Source organism: Petromyzon marinus, chromosome 34 (assembly GCF_048934315.1).
Source record: "Petromyzon marinus isolate PM22_M1 ecotype Great Lakes invasive population chromosome 34, UKy_Petmar_22M1.pri1.0, whole genome shotgun sequence".
NCBI classification, from domain to species: domain Eukaryota; kingdom Metazoa; phylum Chordata; class Hyperoartia; order Petromyzontiformes; family Petromyzontidae; genus Petromyzon; species Petromyzon marinus.
The window spans coordinates 9,729,254-9,748,130 of NC_133700.1; the positions used below are offsets into that span (position 1 = coordinate 9,729,254).

Sequence of the window (18,877 nt, forward strand, 5' to 3'; positions counted from 1 at the left end):
TGTGCAAAATAACATGAACAGCAACGGTAATTCGCCACTAAATGGTAGTGATATAACCAGTGATTGGGCCAGGCTGGGTGCACTTTAAAGCCATGTGAGGAGATGATAATACGAAAGGCGCATTTCATCCAAGGATCCCAAAGAGACTGCTCTTTGGCAAAAGGGTAACGCGACAGGCCCAGGTGTTGTGGGGTAACTGGCAGAGATGACTCGCAGATGCACCGCTGCCACTCCCCACCACGACAACTCAGTGGTGGTGCGTGCGTCACCCCACCCAACTGCGCCAACAGACTTGGAACTGGATTTAGGGGCCATCCATTTATTACGCACGCAAAAAGCTGTCGAAACTTGGGCACTCCCCCCCCCCCCCGCCCTGTACGCACGCGTACTTTTTACACCCCCACATGCGTGCGTACGCTTGACCCCCCCCCACCCGAATCCTATAGAACGGACGACATTTAATCCACGCAGAAACGATCAAGGATTAATCATATTCACGTCTTAAGCAAACAGTCAACCGCCGGACTATCTCACTCGCTTGAAGGCCAATGTAGACATTATTATGGAGGCTTCACCCCCCCCCCCCCCCGCTTCCTATGCGCACCTTGTCAGTAGACCCCCCCATACGCAAGCGTACGCATTTGGGTTAACCCTTTGTGTTTCACTAAATAATGTGGACTTCAATCAAATATCCTTCCCCACTGCCAAGTATGCGTCTTGCAGGTGGCAGCTGGCACGAAAACAAAACAAGCCATTGTAACGCTTATTGCTGCATCTTCTTGTGGGCTTAAACTGGACAGCCGCTGCTCAATGCATCCAAAACCGTGATGATCGAAGCACCTCGGCGACACCATGTTACGCACGTCCGTGTGCCTGTTGCTTAACACAAGACATACCAAGAAGCAGGCAAAATACTGAGTGCACAATTCATGGTCCTCGAGCGAAGTCTTCTTCCTGGTTGAACAGCAGAGTTAGCAGTAATACGCTCACGGCGAGGTTAGGGAGCGCTGCCGCTGTCCCACTGGTTAGCGAGTGAGCCAGTTGACGGATTAAAAAATATCAGAATAAGAATATTTATTTATACTGGAGGAATCCGATGAGCTATAAAGCTATTTTCCATAAATGTCCAATAGAGGCGGGTAAGAACGTTACATCAAGAAACAGTACAAAAACACGATTGTAGTGCAAAGTACAAGCAAGGTAAACAAATCACCCAAACACATGAATAAAACTAAACCATCCCCATCCTACCAGCAAAGCCCACTGAGGTATTAACGTATTTTTCAGAAGTGGCCTGGCCACAATTGATAGCTCAACAAAGTGGCCCATCATTTGGACATTCATAGCACCAAAATTATCTAAATAATCTCAATGCATACTCTTTGGTTCTTTCGGTAAAGTCACGTATGTAGAAAAATAATAGATGACGACGTTTCGATCGCAACGCATGCAATCGTCATCGAAACGTCGTGATCTATTATGTTTCTACCCACGTGACTTTACCGACAGAACCAACGAGTATGGATTCCTGCAGTCACAAAAGCTTCAAATCAAAATATCAATGCATATTTCTAAATGTATATCTGAAACGCTGCAAGCGATACGATTGAAGCGGGCAGTGCCATCTCGGTGCAACATCTCCCTCCAAGGTGCCACTTTCTCATTCACTCATCAAGCCTAACACCACGATGATCCATTCTTTCAAAAGATGAATCAACATAACTAAATTTAACAACAGGGCCCTCACTTTAATTTTAACAGAATCGTCAAACTCATTGTCACCTCCAACCTGCCAAAATATCTGACAGCTCAACGAGTGTTTGGCTTATGGAACATCATAAAAAAAACGAATGCACATGCCTTTACCACTGTCACCATCACAGTCACCTCCACTCCGCCAAACCACATGCTGAACTGCCCTTGCTGATCACACGTTGGATCTGATGCCACAAAATGACCGAGAGCTCACCAATTGCATAATGCCACCCCTACTGTCATTCACCCCGTCAGATAACTTATCGGGCACCTCTTTTTTTGAGCACGAGGTGACTCGCGCATCAACGCCCCCAATTTGTGGGGGCGTTGATGGGTTAATGCCCGCTTTCTGAGACCAAGCTAATGGGACACCACCACTGCATGAGACAACTGTGTCAATGAGCAGAACTTAAGCTACAACAAGGGATCAACTGGACACAGACAAACACATACGCAGCCACAAATGTATACAAACTAATGTCTATGACTAAATCGCCCAGGATGAGTCAAGAGCTCATTAGCTAACCAAACTTGAGGATAGTGCTTTGATGGGTGACCACCATTCACAAACAGGTGTCATGGGCTGTCAGGTGAACTCAGTGCTACAAATCAATTGGTTCACTGTACTTTGCTCCCCATCTTCACCAACCCACACTGATAAGTGTGACGAAGCAAAGATCCCCAATGCGGCCTTTAACAGATGTTGGGGCAAGTGCTGTTAGCGAGCATGACACACGATGGGGGTGGGTGGCCAGCACCACGCCTTTGTCTCCCTCGTGACAATCTTTACACATCGTACCAGGTTCCCATTTAAGGCTGAGGCGACCTATGGAAGGCTTCGGACCGGTTCAAAAAAAGTGAGAAACATACACACACATGGCCCTTTCACAAGAACACACTTCGGCATCCGAGGGCTCACAAGCAGCCAGCAGTAGTGGAAGCAGCAGTGGCAGCATAGGAATGAAGGCCCAGGCATAAAGAGAAGAATACATGAAAAAGAAAGCAAAACACAATGGCTCTTTGATATTTAAATGCCCAAAACACAAAGCGAATCCGGGAACCCAACCGCATTCAACTTTGCACCAACAACCGGTGGGGGCCGTGCTCACAATTCCACCGACGGCCTAAACTCGAACGCAAACTCGCACGAACTCAAGATTTCTACCATTCATCACCAGCAATGATCTATCCACTGCTGGCTTGAAGTCCTCATCACGCCGTCGCCAATGTTGCTAGCAAACCATTTCCCCGCTCCATCTCCTGCAGGGGTGGAGCTGTGGCGCGTATTCTCCTTATATGACAAAAATACATTAATAACAATGATTCTGCGCAGCCCTTTCTCAATCTACTGCTGGATGAAGGCCTCCCCAACGCTGTCAATCACTGTAGTTGTTAGACATATACTTCAACCACGCATGTTTAAAAGTGGGGTGGGGTGGGATGTGGTCCCAAGGACCGCTACCAGATCATCACTCGCCACTGATGTTAGCCGTGACCGGGAAATCCAACTACAGTTCGATCCTTCAAAGTGTGGTACCGCCAACCACTGCGCCACCGCTCCACTCCTCTGTAACATTATCTCTTAATATATAGGCGAGGTGTTTGAATCGCAATGTGTATACGACTGCCAGTTAAAAGTCCCGGTCTGATGTGGAGTTGTAACTTAGCCCGTGGGAAGCCAACAGCGAGTTGTTGTCATGGCTAAACTTGTCCCGAGCATAGGAACGTGGAATTCCCACCACTGGCTTGACGCAATCACCTAAATGAGTCGGCGCAGTGATAAAACAAAACTCACGAGTGCGTCGAGGAGCGGTGGCGCAGTCGGTTAGCGCACCGCTCTTCGCAACATTCCGAATTAGCGGGCTAGGGGCCAAGAACATCATCTAATATTCTAATTGATCAGAACCCATCGTGTGCCTTTCTCTGGCAGCAGTAGTAGCAGCAGCAACACAGCCGCAAAGCACCAACCACTCCTCCATTCACTGCACCAGCGTGGTGTGAAGTCGGGCTCAACACAACAACAATAAAACACAATATAACGGAGAGCCCTCTTCATTAACACGCGACGACGAGGTGCGGGGCGATACGGCGACGGCGTTTTCCATCCAAGCAGTGGAGGTGTAGACACACACACACAACACACAAAGCGTGCTGCTTACACGCGTACACATTCTTCCTCGTTGTTATTTACCTTCGGCAAACTCTCGATGGAGCTCCGCCAACTGCGCCCTCACCTCGGCGGGCAAAGCGCCGTTCTTCTCCGCCTCGTCCATCGTCGACTTCCACCACCACCACCACCCCCCCGCCGCCCTCTTCAACCGCCCACCCTAATCTCTCTATGCCGAGACCCCGGTTAAAGATTTCCACAAACGACGGCGACGACGGCGACAACAAAACTCGCTCCAAACAAAACTAACGCCGCAACGACAGCCAACAGCCAAAGCAAAACGCCAAACTAAAGAATAAATAATATTCTCGTGGCGTCCGCGCCGGGAGTGACGGCAAAGCGACCCAGACGGCAAACGGCGGAGCCTTGATGAGGAGGAGGAGGCGAGACAGGCGGATTCGGATTGGGGCGGGAGGAGTGAAGTTGGATTCCGCCTCCATCGCCCTCACCACGCCTCCTCTCCTCACCACGCCTCCGTCTCCTCCTCCTCACCACGCCTCCTCCCCTCACCACGCCTCAGTCTCCTCCCCCTCACTACGCCTCCTTCCCTCACCACGCCTCCTCCCCTCACCACGCCTCCGTCTCCTCCCCTCACCACGCCTCCGTCTCCTCCCCCTCACCACGCCTCCTCCCGTCACCACGCCTCCGTCTCCTCCCCCTCACCACGCCTCCTCTCCTCACCCCGCCTCCTCACCCTGCCTGCGCCTCCACCCGCGTCGAGGGAGGCGGTGGGGGTCCCCGGCTCGCCCCACGTGCCAGGGACCCCCCCCCAGAGCCCCCCCCCCCAGAGCCCCCCCCTCCAGAGCCCCCCCCCCACCTTATTCAATTAAAACAGAAGCATCAACAGTGTTCTACGTTTCGATTTAAAGCTTTCGTGACTGCAAGGATTCATCTTCTTTCGTTCTTTCGGTAAAGTCACGTAAATAAATTGATAAAATAAAATAACACAATATTATTGTGTTATACGGTATATATAACCAAAGAAGAGTGTTCTACGTGCTCACACCTCCTTCATGAATGGAAAATTAAAGCTGCAAGCCACGGTTCGACTGTGGCCATGCTGGCCGAAGCCACGGGCCGTATAGCAAAGCCATAGAGAGAACACAGAGACTCGTAGAGATGCATATACATTGAAAATTCAAGCCAGAGTGCGATTGTGGTCATGCAAACCAACCTCTGGGCCCCTGTAGTCTGAGCTCCATAGCTGTCAACCCATACGATTTACCCGTATTCATGTACGGGGAAATTTCGTTTTTTTAGTCCATACGGCGTACAGCCGTTTCAAAACGGGAAATTTTATTTTGTCTTTTTGTTTGTGTTTCTCCCTTGTGATGGGACTTTGTAGGATGAACGTTGAGATGTATAAGGGCACTGGGTGACCAATACAGTCTGAATTGGCCTGCACTGATAAGGGGTTGGCAGGTATGGAGATTGTTCAACTGAGGAATGGCAAAACTACACCAACTCTCTTCTAAAGCCCTCTCGTCGTGGCTAGGAGACCTTGACATTGTTATTTAGCTCATGAACAGATTGTCGCGCGCAATAACACAATAGTATTCGGTGATTGCTGCTGCTGCCACTGATGCTTCATTGGCAGTGGTGCATGCGCACAGAAAACAAACTACTCAACGCATTCGTCGATAGTACTGCGAGGAAAACATATACCTCTTTCATAGCAAGGTCTGCTACCTGAAACGTCACCGAATATATATTTTACCTTTTAAGGTAACACTGGTATCGATTAATGTCTTGAGTTTTGGTTAATCACCTTGGATCCCTACCGACTTGATTTGGGATAATTGCGCAAGCAATACAATAATAAGTTGATGATGCAAATACTGGACATGTTTTTACTTCACGACAACGGTCAACCCATAAAAAATGTGCTACTGGTATTTTAGGATTTTCACTTTTCATAAAATTGAGTTTATGTATAATAATTTCATTTTATAGAGCGTAATTCATGCAATTGCATCCTACAACGCTGCACATCAATTATCCAGTTCTTATATAATACAATTATCCAGTTCTAATATAATACAAAAACAAAACCCCACTGCTTGGCAAATGAAAACAAATAATTAAATAACGATAAAAATACACGTAACTATAAAAAAAATAATCGCAGAGAAAATTAATTCAAATAAATAAATCCGTTCGGTCTCCAGACCACAATCCCAACATTTCGCTGGATTTTGGAGAACCTTCGCTGGAAGGGTATGAACACCTTTTCCATCAGGACAGATTTTTTTAATGTAATTCTCATCAGGCCCCGTGGTGTAAAGTGCAGTCCCCCGACTCTCATCTAGATTCTCTCTCTCTGGCCTTCTCTACGTATGTGGCATGATGAAGGGTTATTTCCCGAAGCGTCACCTGTCTTTCCATTTTAGGCCACAGTGTTATTGACGAATGTGTTGAGTTACATCATGTATTCGCTCTGCTTTATGAGGTGGAAATAACAAAAAAAAGGAATAACAAATAAACAACCATTACATTAAATAACACTGCATTTGAATTTAATAAAACATCGTTTGTAATAAAATAAACACTGCATTCAAATGGAGTCAATCGCCAACAGAATGCCATGGGGCTGTTGAGTTGCGTTAAACGATTACTTATTTTTTTTTATTGCGGAGAAACGAGTTCTATATGAAGGAGACATTGCTTTCTATTGTTTTGCTTTTGTTCACAACAATGCCAATTTAGTATTTTGTCCATAATAGAGCTTTTAGTCTTTTTTTATATTCTTTGGTTCTTTTGGTAAAGTCGCGTATATAGAAAAATAATAATTATAAATAAAGTGAAAAAAAACACGTTTCGATCGCAACACAAGTGGTCGTTATCAGGAAAAGGGGAGTTAGCCTCAAAAGACAGTCATGAAAGCTTTAAATCAAAATGTTTATAAAAGGTTTAGAGATGGGCGTTGCCCAAGTGTTTCAGCAGCATGGGCGGGGCAGCTAATGTTAATGTATGAGAAAGCAACTAACGGGCAGTGGATCTCCACCAATCAAAGGGCTCGCCAGGCAATCATAGCGCCTCGCTCCACAGAAGCCCCGCCTACTTATACAAGTGACCCCGCCCCTTTTGTTAACAGCCTCGCCCACTTCGCGGCCATCCCCTCCGCCATTGTTAATTGCGGCTCCGCCTACACTTTATCTGGCACCGCCCACAGTCATCGTAGCCGCGCCCACCATCGCGAGGCCCCGCCCATCCAGGCTACTTGATATTTGTAAATATTGTACGGTTACTCCTCTACTTACGAACGAGTTAGGTTCCAGAGGTCTGTTCGTAAGTCGATTTGTAAGTAAATCCAACTTACACCCGTCGATTGTAAACATGCTGTACGGCATGTACACTAAACACGGAGGGTGGCTTTAAAGTTGTAAAATCCCCTGTAGATGTAGATGGCACTGGTTCTTCATGTTCTGCAGATGTAGATGCCACCACTGCCATCTATTGTGCAGTGGGCAACGAGACATACGGACAGGGTTGTTCGTATCCCTGAGAGTTCATAAGTCGAGTGTTTGTAAGTAGAGGGATCTCTGTACAGTACAGTATTTTCTTCTTTGGTTCTTTCGGTAAAGTCACGTAGAATGAGAATAAAATAATAAAATAACACAATAAAATTTGTGTGGTTATAAAAGTCACGTCGAATTGCCTCTCCCCGCTTTAGTCAGAATTGCGATCAAGATAAAATGAAACAGCGGTGGAAATTCCACGTAATTTATGGGATGGGGAGTCTGTCTTCCCTTAGAATGACAACTATTTGGCTCATCATTAGACCTCCTTTGCAGTACCAAAATGTAATAATAGGGTTTTTCCCCTTTTTTGGCAACAAAACTGAAACCTTTTTACAAGGATTCATGTCTGCATTAACCACAATACCTTCAGTCAAAATGCAAACAAAAAACATACTATGATAATATATGCATTGTCCTTGAAACTGATTGGTCCACACCAAGGGACAGCTTTCTTTTGAGCCTCGACCCCATTGGTGCTCGACCAGATGACGCCAAAAGGCGTCACACAGCTCAAAGACAATGCACTATCAAAGTAATGAGGGCTCGGGTGAGCATCTACATCATTAGACCTCCTTTGCCAGTACCAAAATGTAATAATAGGGTTTTTCCCCTTTTTTCTGGCAACAAAACTGAAACCTTTTTTACAAGGATTCATGTCTGCATTAACCACAATACCTGCAGTCAAAATGCAAACAAAAAACATACTATGATAATATATGCATTGTCCTTGAAACTGATTGGTCCACACCAAGGGACGGCTTTCTTTTGAGCCTCGACCCAATTGGTGCTCGAACAGATGACGCCATTTGTTGCCAGAAAAAAAGGGGGAAAACCCCTATTATTACAACTATTTGGCTGATCATCAAAATGGTGTTAATTGTATATTCTTGGTTCTTTCGGTAAAGTCACGTAGAAGGGAAACAATAAAATAATAAAATTATGTGTTGATTGTGTTGACCTCTGATGTATGATAGGATAAGTAAAAAAGAAGTGTGTATCACATCATATACAAGCGTATTTCATTGCAATTGCTTTTGTTTGCATCCAGACCTATAGAGAATGTATACTCCAAGTCTTTACCTCGACGACAATACATTTCCAAAGGCAGCTGTGAAAATCAATCAAATTAATTTAAAAAATCATGTTTATCTGGGAAAGCCTCTCGAAGTCTCAAGACTATTTTTGAAATGTCCCACATTGGGGTGATGGCAAATTCCGTTTGAAGGAATGTTTTGCTTTCATGTGGGAGGAAACTTGAGTCATCGTCAACATCTTCTTCAACAGCCATGATCGGTCCACTGCTCGATGACCGTCTCCCCAGGACTGTTCTGCAATGCCAAAATTCATGGCACGCCTACGCATGAGCTTATTTCATCACTGTGGTGATTGTTATTTTTTTCGGGCTAGTTGACATTCTGTCATCAGTCTCATCCATCGGCCAATGACCCTTTAAGTTACGTGTCCTCTCCAAGGCAACTTACTTTCCTTAACTTACAATACGATGTCCACAACGTGCGGTTGTTCCCCGATCCGTGTGTTCCTCTTTATATCTCTCATTGTAATTATCAGTATGTATCTCTCCGTGCTTTTTGTATACTCTATGACTGTTTATCATTTGCCGGCGTCCACGTTTCAATGTGACATAGTAGGCTACATGCAATGATTGAAAAAAAATCCTTCATAAGTGCATTGTTACATTGCTTTCCATGATTAAATTCAGTTTTCCAAATTCAACCTGCTCTCAAAACTACATTTCAGCATTTTGATCCCAGTCTGCTTTCAATAGTTTCAATTCAATAATCAGCACTCCTGTGTTGTCTTTCCATCGTATCCTGCCTTCAATTACTTTCATCTGTTCAACCAACTCGTTGCAACTGGAAACCAGAGTACACAGATACGCTCCACCACGTATACGAATGAGGTCCGCACAAATGGGTTCAAAAACTCGCTCATCGCGCTAGAGTTTCCCTGGCCGCCTTGCAACCCAGCGGTTGTGGGAGTTTAGCAAGTGTCTGCGTGATCCACCAACCCTTGCCTCTAAAGCTTTAGATAAAAGGCACGGCTCAGAATAGCCACACACCTGGATTATGTGATTCATATGTCCAGATCCAATTCTCTACACTGAAGCTCATCTCAACACGGATAGGGTTCGAACTCAAGGATCTCACAGAACCACCTTGAGTACATGCAGAGTCGTTTTGTCAATCCACGAGTGGATGAGAGCCTCCCGACACCGTACGGGTCATGGGGGTCATTTGCCGACCATACAGGTCAGTGTGGGATTAAAAAAGGCGGGCAGCATAAACGTTGCAGCATAGAAAATTAAATGTTCCTGCTGTTCCCTATATCAACAACATGTCACCGCAGCAGGCTATAACAAGCTGTTTTTATCGATGTTGGCGTCACCCATCCAAGCACTACCCAGGCTAAAACTGGTTTAGCTTCCGAAATCAGGCACATTCTGGAGGGTGATGTGATCATAGGGCCCCGTCAGAGTGAATGTGGCGCTTGTGTGCGCGCGTGCGTGTTGCATAATGTTTGTAATTCGATATATCAGATGTTTTGTTATTTACGTTCTGTGACGTCCACAATGTGTGTTTGTTCGCAACATACGCGTGTTTGTGTATGCGCTGTCATGTCAACGATCCTTGAAATGCATCTGTGTTTAACTTCTCGACAAAGTGCGGCGTCGTATGTAATCCATTGTTGCGTGATGTGTACTCGAATGGTGGTACGTGATTCATGTCACCAGACGATGTTGGCTGCCGAAGACACTTAGCCGGTAACGCTCTGGACCTGGGTTCGAGTCCCAGTTTCAGCCACTCGTAATTAAATCAAGTTTTTAAGTAGCGAGTTAATAATCTCAGCCCAGCTACAAATTCCCCTTTACACAAAGCAGTGCACCACTTACCATGACATTGAAGAATGTATTACTGCATGAGCAGTTGACCACGTTTGTGAGAGATAACGAGGCGTGCATGAAGTTACAAGATTCGTGGTGGGGAAAACATGTTTTATCAGATGATAAATCAGGTTGAAAAAGAAAATGAGGTTTTATCAGTTTCATTGTCCCAAGTAGTCGCATGTGGTCGAATCAATCAGCCCATTATTCTAGGAGAACAATGGCAGGAAGACGCACGCACATACAACACATCCAGAGAAAAGCCGCTTTCCACGTGTTGGGCAAAACACAGAAAGTCTGCCTTGTACCTCGGAACCCGGCAACAACCTTTCATCAGAATCAGAATCTGTATTTATACTGGAGGAATCCGATGAGCTATAAAGCTCTTTTTCACAGATGTCCAGTCGGGGTGGCTCAACAGTTACAACAACAAACACTGCAAAAACGATGGGAGTGCAAATTGTAGGAAATGTAAAAAAAATCACTATCAATTTTTTTTTTTTACCAGGTAAAGCCAACTAAGCTATTAGCTTCTCTTTCAGAAGAGACCTGGTCAAAAATGATATCTCAACGAAGTCGATTATCATGTGGAAGGCCATCACATCCTCGGAGGGATGCCAGACTCTGCACTGGCAGAGCACAGCGCAAGTTAGCACAGTAACAGATTCCGTGGCCCACGTATCCTGCCGTTGATTCGCTACAACTTTCAACACCCACGCAGGGCCAAAGGGTGGATGTGTAATCAGTCATAAAGGTTACACAAGCGCCAATCACACATTGTAATGTTTACTGTGTCGCCTATATGTTTCGAACTTGGTTCTGACTCCTCTTTTGGCGTGCTGCAGTCTTTCGCAATGGTTTGGCGCCCCTGTTTGAGGACTCTTCGGACAACTCATGCGGATTAAAGGACACGAGCAGATGGTGAAGGGAGGCGTGCGTTATTTCCACATTTAATGCGCGCGTGATGTTTATCAGAATAAGTGTTCGCTCCTCACGTGGGTGGGGTTGCCTGCTGGTATTTCAGTTCGTCTCACATGGAAAGACATAATTAACGCATTGAAAATTGTGTTGGCTATTTCCGTACGACGTATTAGTGTTGGGCATTTATTTCATTGATATGTGCACGCTCAAAAAGAGACGGTTGTCGACATGTCACATTCCTATTGCAGGGACCAGAGAGTCGATTGGACAACAAGTTGGTAACTACTGGGCCAAGTCGACACCGTGTTTGACCGAGCACTGGACAACTGGAAGCAACCGCTATGCCCCGACAACCCCAAGCCCTACCACCCCCCCCCCCCAAAAAAAAAAAACCCGTTATATTTCCTAGTTGACAGAAACATTAAACAAATACAACAGAACCCCATACAGTCGGAACCATCGTAACGCGGCACCGACGTTACGAATTTCAATATCTGCTCGGGTGCTCAAAACGCCCCGGGAATTGGCAGCTGAGCGGAGAGCGCATGAGAGGGGGTGGGGGGGGCCTCTTGCGATGCGAGCTACGTGAAGAATGCAAAGGGTGGGGGGGGGGGAAATCGTGACGCTAACTCAAGACCGTCACCACCCCCCCCCCCCCCCATTGTAAGAATGCAGCAGGTCCTGTTCGCAGCGCTTTTGCCTCCGTGCCAGAGGCTGCCTGCCACGTACGTACTCGGGCAGAGGCTTCCGGAGAGAGGGAGAGGTGGGGTGGGGTGGAACGCCAATCTTTATGAACGTGACGATTCATCGCCGATCGCCGCAGCCAAGAATTTGAAGAACCATCAGTCTCTACTTTTTATATATAAAAAAATGTATATCGACCATGCCATTTGTACTGTTTCGTACTTAATGTTTGTTGCGTCTCATATTTGTACTGTCTGCCTCATTTGAACTTTATACTTTGTAATGGCTCATACCGTCTAATTTATATTGTCCATCTCGTTTGTGTTGCGTGTGCGTATCTTGGGAGTGAAATAGTCATTTTCAGATAAATAGCCGCACCATTACATGCCTACCAATTTCCATGAAAAGCACGATGTCTGCTGTGTATCCTTTCCATCGAGCAGGTATGGAAACATGGGTGGCAATGGGTGCCCCCCTGGTTACCCATGGGTCCTCATTGTTTCTTGGCCCAACTGCAACAATATTCAGATGCGTCTGCTCGAGGTGTTGAATTCATGAAGTATCAATTTGTGGGAAGTGGGATTGTGGATTTTTTTTCTACCATTAGCTCAGGGTCACCAATGAGCAACACCGACACCGACTCTTAACCTGTCATGGCCGCTGTGCTTTCCGGTGGCTCGCGCCACTGCGCTCCAAACCCAGTCAACGCAAGTTTGATTCCCAACCGGCTGACATCATTGACCAGTGCTATCCAAACTAATCCTGGGTCCCCTTTCCCTCAACAAGCAGCACGAACCAGATTGTGCAAAGTATGATCAGCTTTACCCTCCCCCCAAAACAGAACGGACGTGGGGGAGGATTCCATCCAGCACGAGATTTACAAAAGGTCGCTGTGCATGTTGAGTGGCTGTCAGGTGGAGGTTAGGGTGGCTGTCAGGTGGAGGTTGGGGTGGCTGTCAGGTGGAGGTTAGGGTGACTGTCAGGTGGAGGTTAGGGTGGCTGTCAGGTGGAGGTTAGGGTGGCTGTCAGGTGGAGGTTAGGGTGGCTGTCAGGTGGAGGTGAGGTGAGGGTGGCTGTCAGGTGGAGGTTAGGGTGGCTGTCAGGTGGAGGTGAGGGTGGCTGTCAGGTGGAGGTTAGGGTGGCTGTCAGGTGGAGGTTAGGGTGGCTGTCAGGTGGAGGTGAGGGTGGCTGTCAGGTGGAGGTGAGGGTGGCTGTCAGGTGGAGGTTAGGGTGGCTGTCAGGTGGAGGTTAGGGTGGCTGTCAGGTGGAGGTGAGGGTGGCTGTCAGGTGGAGGTTAGGGTGGCTGTCAGGTGGAGGTTAGGGCAGTCTTGCGTCGTTGGCTCCGACACCTCATCTCTGTTGTTGAAGGACCTCGGTGAACACGACACCCACCAGTGGCGTTGCCAACAGCTGAGGACACATTTGCAGCAGGGCGTTTGGGAGCTATGCAAATTAAATCCGATACGTGATAAGTGTGTGTGCGACAGACACTGTACACGTGCACTCGTTACGTTTGTGCTCTGCGATTATTTTATATCGACAGCTTGGACAGAGACCTTCAGCGGTGATTCTTCACGGCTGCTGATGTTCGTTTTATATATGCGCGGCATCAGTGCAATTGCCGTAGAAGGAAGGTCGCCCCTTTACGATGCGACTCAATGAAGTGGTGCGCCAGCCGAAGAGTCCCCATTAGATTGTCTGTAACAACAGGGCACCCACTGGCATTGGTGTACGAGGCCACGAACTTGCCGAGGAAACTCGGCGAGGTTGAAGCCGGTCCGAGCTGGTCAGGCACACAGGTTTAGGAACCGAACGCATTCACAGCTGTCAACCCAGACAGTTTACCCGTATTCTTGTACATGGAAAGTTGAGTTTTCAGGTCCATACGGCTTACAGCCATTTCAATACGGGCAAACAAAATGTTCGTCTATTTGTTCGTTTCTCTCTTGTGATGGGACTTTGTAGGATGAACGTTGAGATTTATAAGGGCACGGGGTGATCAATAGGGTCTGAATTGGTCTGTAATAAGATCGGGCACTGATAAGGGGTTGACGGGAATATGCAAACGTGGATCCCTACAGAGCGATGTCAATCCCTCGTCCTTCGTACACGCGCAACAATGCGGCTGTATCAACCTGCCAAGAGCGGACAGGCCGCGTGAGGCTTGCGTCGTAGAATTGTGTTGTACAATCACTGCACGGTCAGGTCGCGGCAAAGGGTAAGAGATGCTCCGCGTGAAATAAAGAGCACCTGGCTTATTGAAATTCAACTGCACGCCACTCGTGTACCGCGTGACTGTGGTTTACAGTGCATATTACTACTCCCATGCAAAGATGTTCACCGAGCCCACAGGGATCATTCACTTCAGTTCCTGTGGGGACCACAGCCTCCATTCTGTGTTGGACTGTGGTGGACGGCAACGCAACTACAGTACTTCACCCCCCCCCCTCCCCCCCGTTGGCCAAATCACCCGGAATGCGTTCGATCTAATTCGATCTTGGAATCTAAGCAAGACTGAGCATGGATAATCCTTGGATGGGCAATCACCACTTTCAGGCTGTCGTGGGGCTACATTGTGGCCGAAGGGTAGCGCAGATAAATCCACAGTTGCTCTGTACTTATACGGTCCCTGCCCACCTGGACGTTTAGTCAAATGGTAACAACACACAACAACGTGGAAGCCCTCGTCCATCAGTGAAACGACATTTAGTACAGTTTATACGCCACATGTGCTTCTCTTACGTCATCCAGACGCCAAAGTTTAACCCCACGGAAATTGTTTTGGGTCGTGGAAATTCTCGTGCTAATACAGGAAGTGCGTATGCATAACCTCAAATCGGAATGGGAATGCAAGATCATATTTAGATAGCAGTGATTGCTACAACTATAAATCAGTGAAAGTGCATTTTACACGATACATCTTTGTTTAAGTCTGTGTGCGAGCAGGGCTGGGCATTATTTCCTGAAATAAGACGTTAGAATTATACTCGACGGATTATTCAAATGTTGACTAAGGGCATGATACTAAAATAGATTACAGTCGTAATTGTAGGCTTATTCCAAAGCCCCATCTATGTTCACACACCTAGACGGAGTGTAGATAGAACACAGCACGTACATAATTCACTCTAAATTTTGATTTAAAGCTTTCGTGACTGCAGTAATTCATATTCTTAGCTCTTTCAGTAAAGTCACGTTGAAGGGAAACAACAAAATATATATAAAACAATACAACATTATCACGACGTTTCGACCATAACACAAACGGTCGTCATCAGGTGTGTCGGTTTGCATAAATTTATTTATTTTTAAACGGGGTATTTATTTATTTATATTTGATAAACCATTTCAGGTCTTAATTGATTGTTAACACTTACGGTGGCTTTCAGACAGCATGCATTAATTTTTCGTCTCCCCCCCTCCTCTTTTCAGAACATAGATGGACTCGTCCTTCTAAATAAACTGACAAATCGCTGCGCGTGGCGCTGACGGTTTTTATAAGTAAAAACACCGTTTAAAAATAAATAAATTTATGCAAATCGACACACCTGATGACGACCGTTTGTGTTATGGTCGAAACGTCGTGAGAATTTTTTATATATATTTTGTTGTTTTGTTGTTTCCCTTCAACGTGACTTTACCGAAAGAGCTAAGAATATAATTCTCTAGTTAAATTCCACATTATGCCAGGACCAATGTTATCTACAGGACAATGTTGATATTATTAGACCCTAACCAGGACTTAAACTGACTTTTAATCTGGAGGCTGCTGTTCTACGAAGGCATCCTTTCAATGTGTATGTATATTGTCCGAGAATCATATCAACAAGTAACACAAATAGATCTTGCCAAAAGTACTTTACAATGTTTTGACATATAATACAAATCAGTGTTGTCAAAATCCGTACTGAATGTGAAAACGTCGATATTCTAATAAACCGGAAGTTGCCACATCACCGCCGTACTTTTGAGTGAAAATAGAATTAGTGAGTGAATAAAAAAAAATCTGTCTGGCCCGTGTTTTTAAATAGAGCTGATCTCATGGTGCGTGGAGTCATGGGACATGTTTCATGTGTTGCGTGCTTGCGATGCTGTTGCCAAGGGATAGGTCGGTATTCGCCTATCGCCAAACACGCCCATAGTGTAGAGTATCGAAGCAGTGCAAAAATATATAACTGGTTTTTCAGCTTTTGTCTTACGTAAAATGTACCTCGGCTATGCATCTACAGCTATGCCTCCACCAAACATGTGTTTAAAAAAACATACTGCAGTTGTTAAAAGAGCAATTGTCCAATTTAAGTTCGTTCAAAAAAGTCGACCGGAGTGCATTTCAATAATGATGCTGGGAGTTAAAAAAACAGAATTTAAAAATAAACTTGGTAATAATATATATTATATATCCATCATGCACCTTTGAAACAAAATTATCTTAAAAGATGCAACAACTGTTGCCCTACAGCAGTTTGGTCCGCGAGATTCTCTTCCCGATGCTCATGATAAAAAAGGTTGCCCAGCCCCGCCAAATGTATCAAGCCAATGACCCTTCACGGTGCTCACTGCATTGACCACCCAGCAATCGGCAAAAACCCAAAATAGTTTAGCCGAGTGAGTCAGCATAAAAAAACGATTCGCAAAGTACCCATTTGCATTTCTTCTGGTTCATCGGAACCTTTGTGCGCTCTGTACAAACCACGGCCTCTCACAAGGGCCCTTCATGAGTTAGCGAGCCAGGACCACCCCCAAACCCACTGCGCCTGCACACAAGCCAACCCTCCCCCCCTTAACTGGTGGCCAAAATGAGCGAGTGCGTCGAAAGGGTTTGCTCATAGCGAGAGTGGAAGTGTTGCTTACAAAGGAAGGATAGGGAATGGAGGAGGTCGCGCGTGAGCGGCTTGCGTGTTTACCTGGGTGCGTGTCTGCACCTGCGCCAGCGTGTATAGGCGCGTGCGCGCACATACAGTCCGGTCTGTTTACTCAAGTGCTTTAACACAGCCTACCGAGGTGCTTGTGGCCTTAAGAAACTCGAGCCTACTCAAGTGCCTGCAACGCATGACCATACCTGGCAACCTGCCTACACGTCGTGCACAGCCCTCACCTGTAGGCATTTCAGGATTCGCACTTAAAAGAGTCCATGAGATTAAAAAAAAGTTTCTTTCCTTTTTTTGTATACACTAAACCAAGAAGTGCATCAAATCACACCGCGGGTGCAACCTTAGCAATGTTTTCTTCTTACATCTGATGATGCTGCTTTAAGCTCCCGCGACGCCAAATTTACGACGGAGGGGGTTGACTGACCAGGGGCGTTACAGCTCACGGCGCGAGACGGGAACTTGTCCCTCGTCTGAAAAGGCATTTTTGGTTGTTCATTTCCCCGATCACAGACGCTGGCCATCTTCCACACCCCCCCCCTACCCCTCCTTGTTCTGATAAAGGCACGGATACCACCCCACTCCTCAAGCACCCACAATGCATCGGACTTGCACAGTGCATTTCGCAATGGCCAAAGCTGCTTAAATCCTGCGCCACATGAACTAAATGGGCCGAATCGGACGATAGCTGCCGGTTGTTGAGTGAACATCCATAATATGGTGGGGGGGAGGAGGGGGTTAGATCACGTAAATGTGTGCAGTTAAACCCGCCACCACCCGACCCAGCCAATGAGTAAGGTTTGTCACGAAAACAGAACGTGCCAATTCGTTACTGGTACAGCACACCGTTGTGTGTTGGGAGAGCAAATCCACGACATTCACAATCGGCGAACCTAGAGACGTGACCCCACACCCTTCGCCGCCAAGGAGACGAGAGCACGATTGTGCAAGACCACAGCGAGTCACGAAGCACAGATGGCGTTCTACTGTGAATAGTTTAACCTCCTCTTGACGACAATCAACATGCCAGAGCTACACAAGATTAAAACGGTTTGCCCCAGCTAATGTCACATCGACCAAAACAGTGAAATATTTAAGTTCAGAAATTTCAAATTACTCTTGTACGGTGTGAGATTAATTTTGGAATAATGCTCCAAGTGTTTGGATGTAACATTATAATTACTCTTTCACAAAAGGTCCAATCTGAATACACTGTAGCTTCCGGCAAATCGTTATTAGGTAATGTGTACAATTGGCGAGAAAAATGTCATTGACGTTCTGTTCAATATATTTCAATCGGCACTCAAGACATGGGCCAGGAAAATATGGTGTAAAATTATTCTCTTAACCTTCAGTATTATCGCAGACTAAACACGTGTGTGCTGTGCACGCAAGTGGTTCCGTGTTCACCGAGGTATGCTCCCATCAATAAACACGCACGAGTGAAACAGCGGGCACACACATCGATGTGTGTGCACAGTATTCGCGCGCGCGCGCGCACAAATCTGCTTTGTTCACATTTGTCCAAACGTTGTCGAAGGTGGTTGGAGTTCACTTTTAAACACTAAATTCCGCTTTCCCGCGATAGTTTTGTTGGAATCAAAACACTCATATCCTGAATACGTCGATTGGAGATGCTGTTCGCGATTTATATTTTTATACCTCCACCTCAGTACCGGATGATCCGAGGAGAAAAAGTAGCAGATGCTACGGGCACCCAAGCTAACAATTCCGGTCCAGTGATTCTGCACTTGCTCTATTACTATAGAACTATACTGCCTTCAACTTAAGAACGAGTGGGTGTTTAAGCTTAGAGATTTGTCGTATTATCTGGCCGTACAGCAAATGAATAAATACAATTACTTTATTGTGGAAGTAAAAAATGTGTTTTAATATTAGTGGGGTTGAGTTATTTAGGGCCCCTTGATAATATATGCTACAGGCCCGCACTAGCTTAATCCGACACTGCTTCACCTACCTGCACAGACAGATGACGTTTAATTTAAAGGGTACGTATTAATGGTGTACATACATCCACAACTTTTAGTTCAAGATCCCG

At 46.1% G+C, this 18,877-nt stretch overlaps 1 protein-coding gene across 1 annotated transcript in view; it reads right to left on the reverse strand.

Annotated features, from left to right (window-relative positions):
* The window catches only part of LOC116948682 (disco-interacting protein 2 homolog C-like), a 96,226-nt gene extending 91,856 nt beyond the window's left edge, over positions 1 to 4,370 (reverse strand). Inside the window, exon 1 of the mRNA XM_032965622.2 lies at positions 3,947 to 4,370. Within this exon, the coding sequence (XP_032821513.2) occupies positions 3,947 to 4,028 (82 nt within the window). The 5' untranslated portion in view covers positions 4,029 to 4,370. The remainder of the gene's footprint in view (positions 1 to 3,946) is intronic.
* Between the last annotated feature and the right edge of the window lie 14,507 nt (positions 4,371 to 18,877).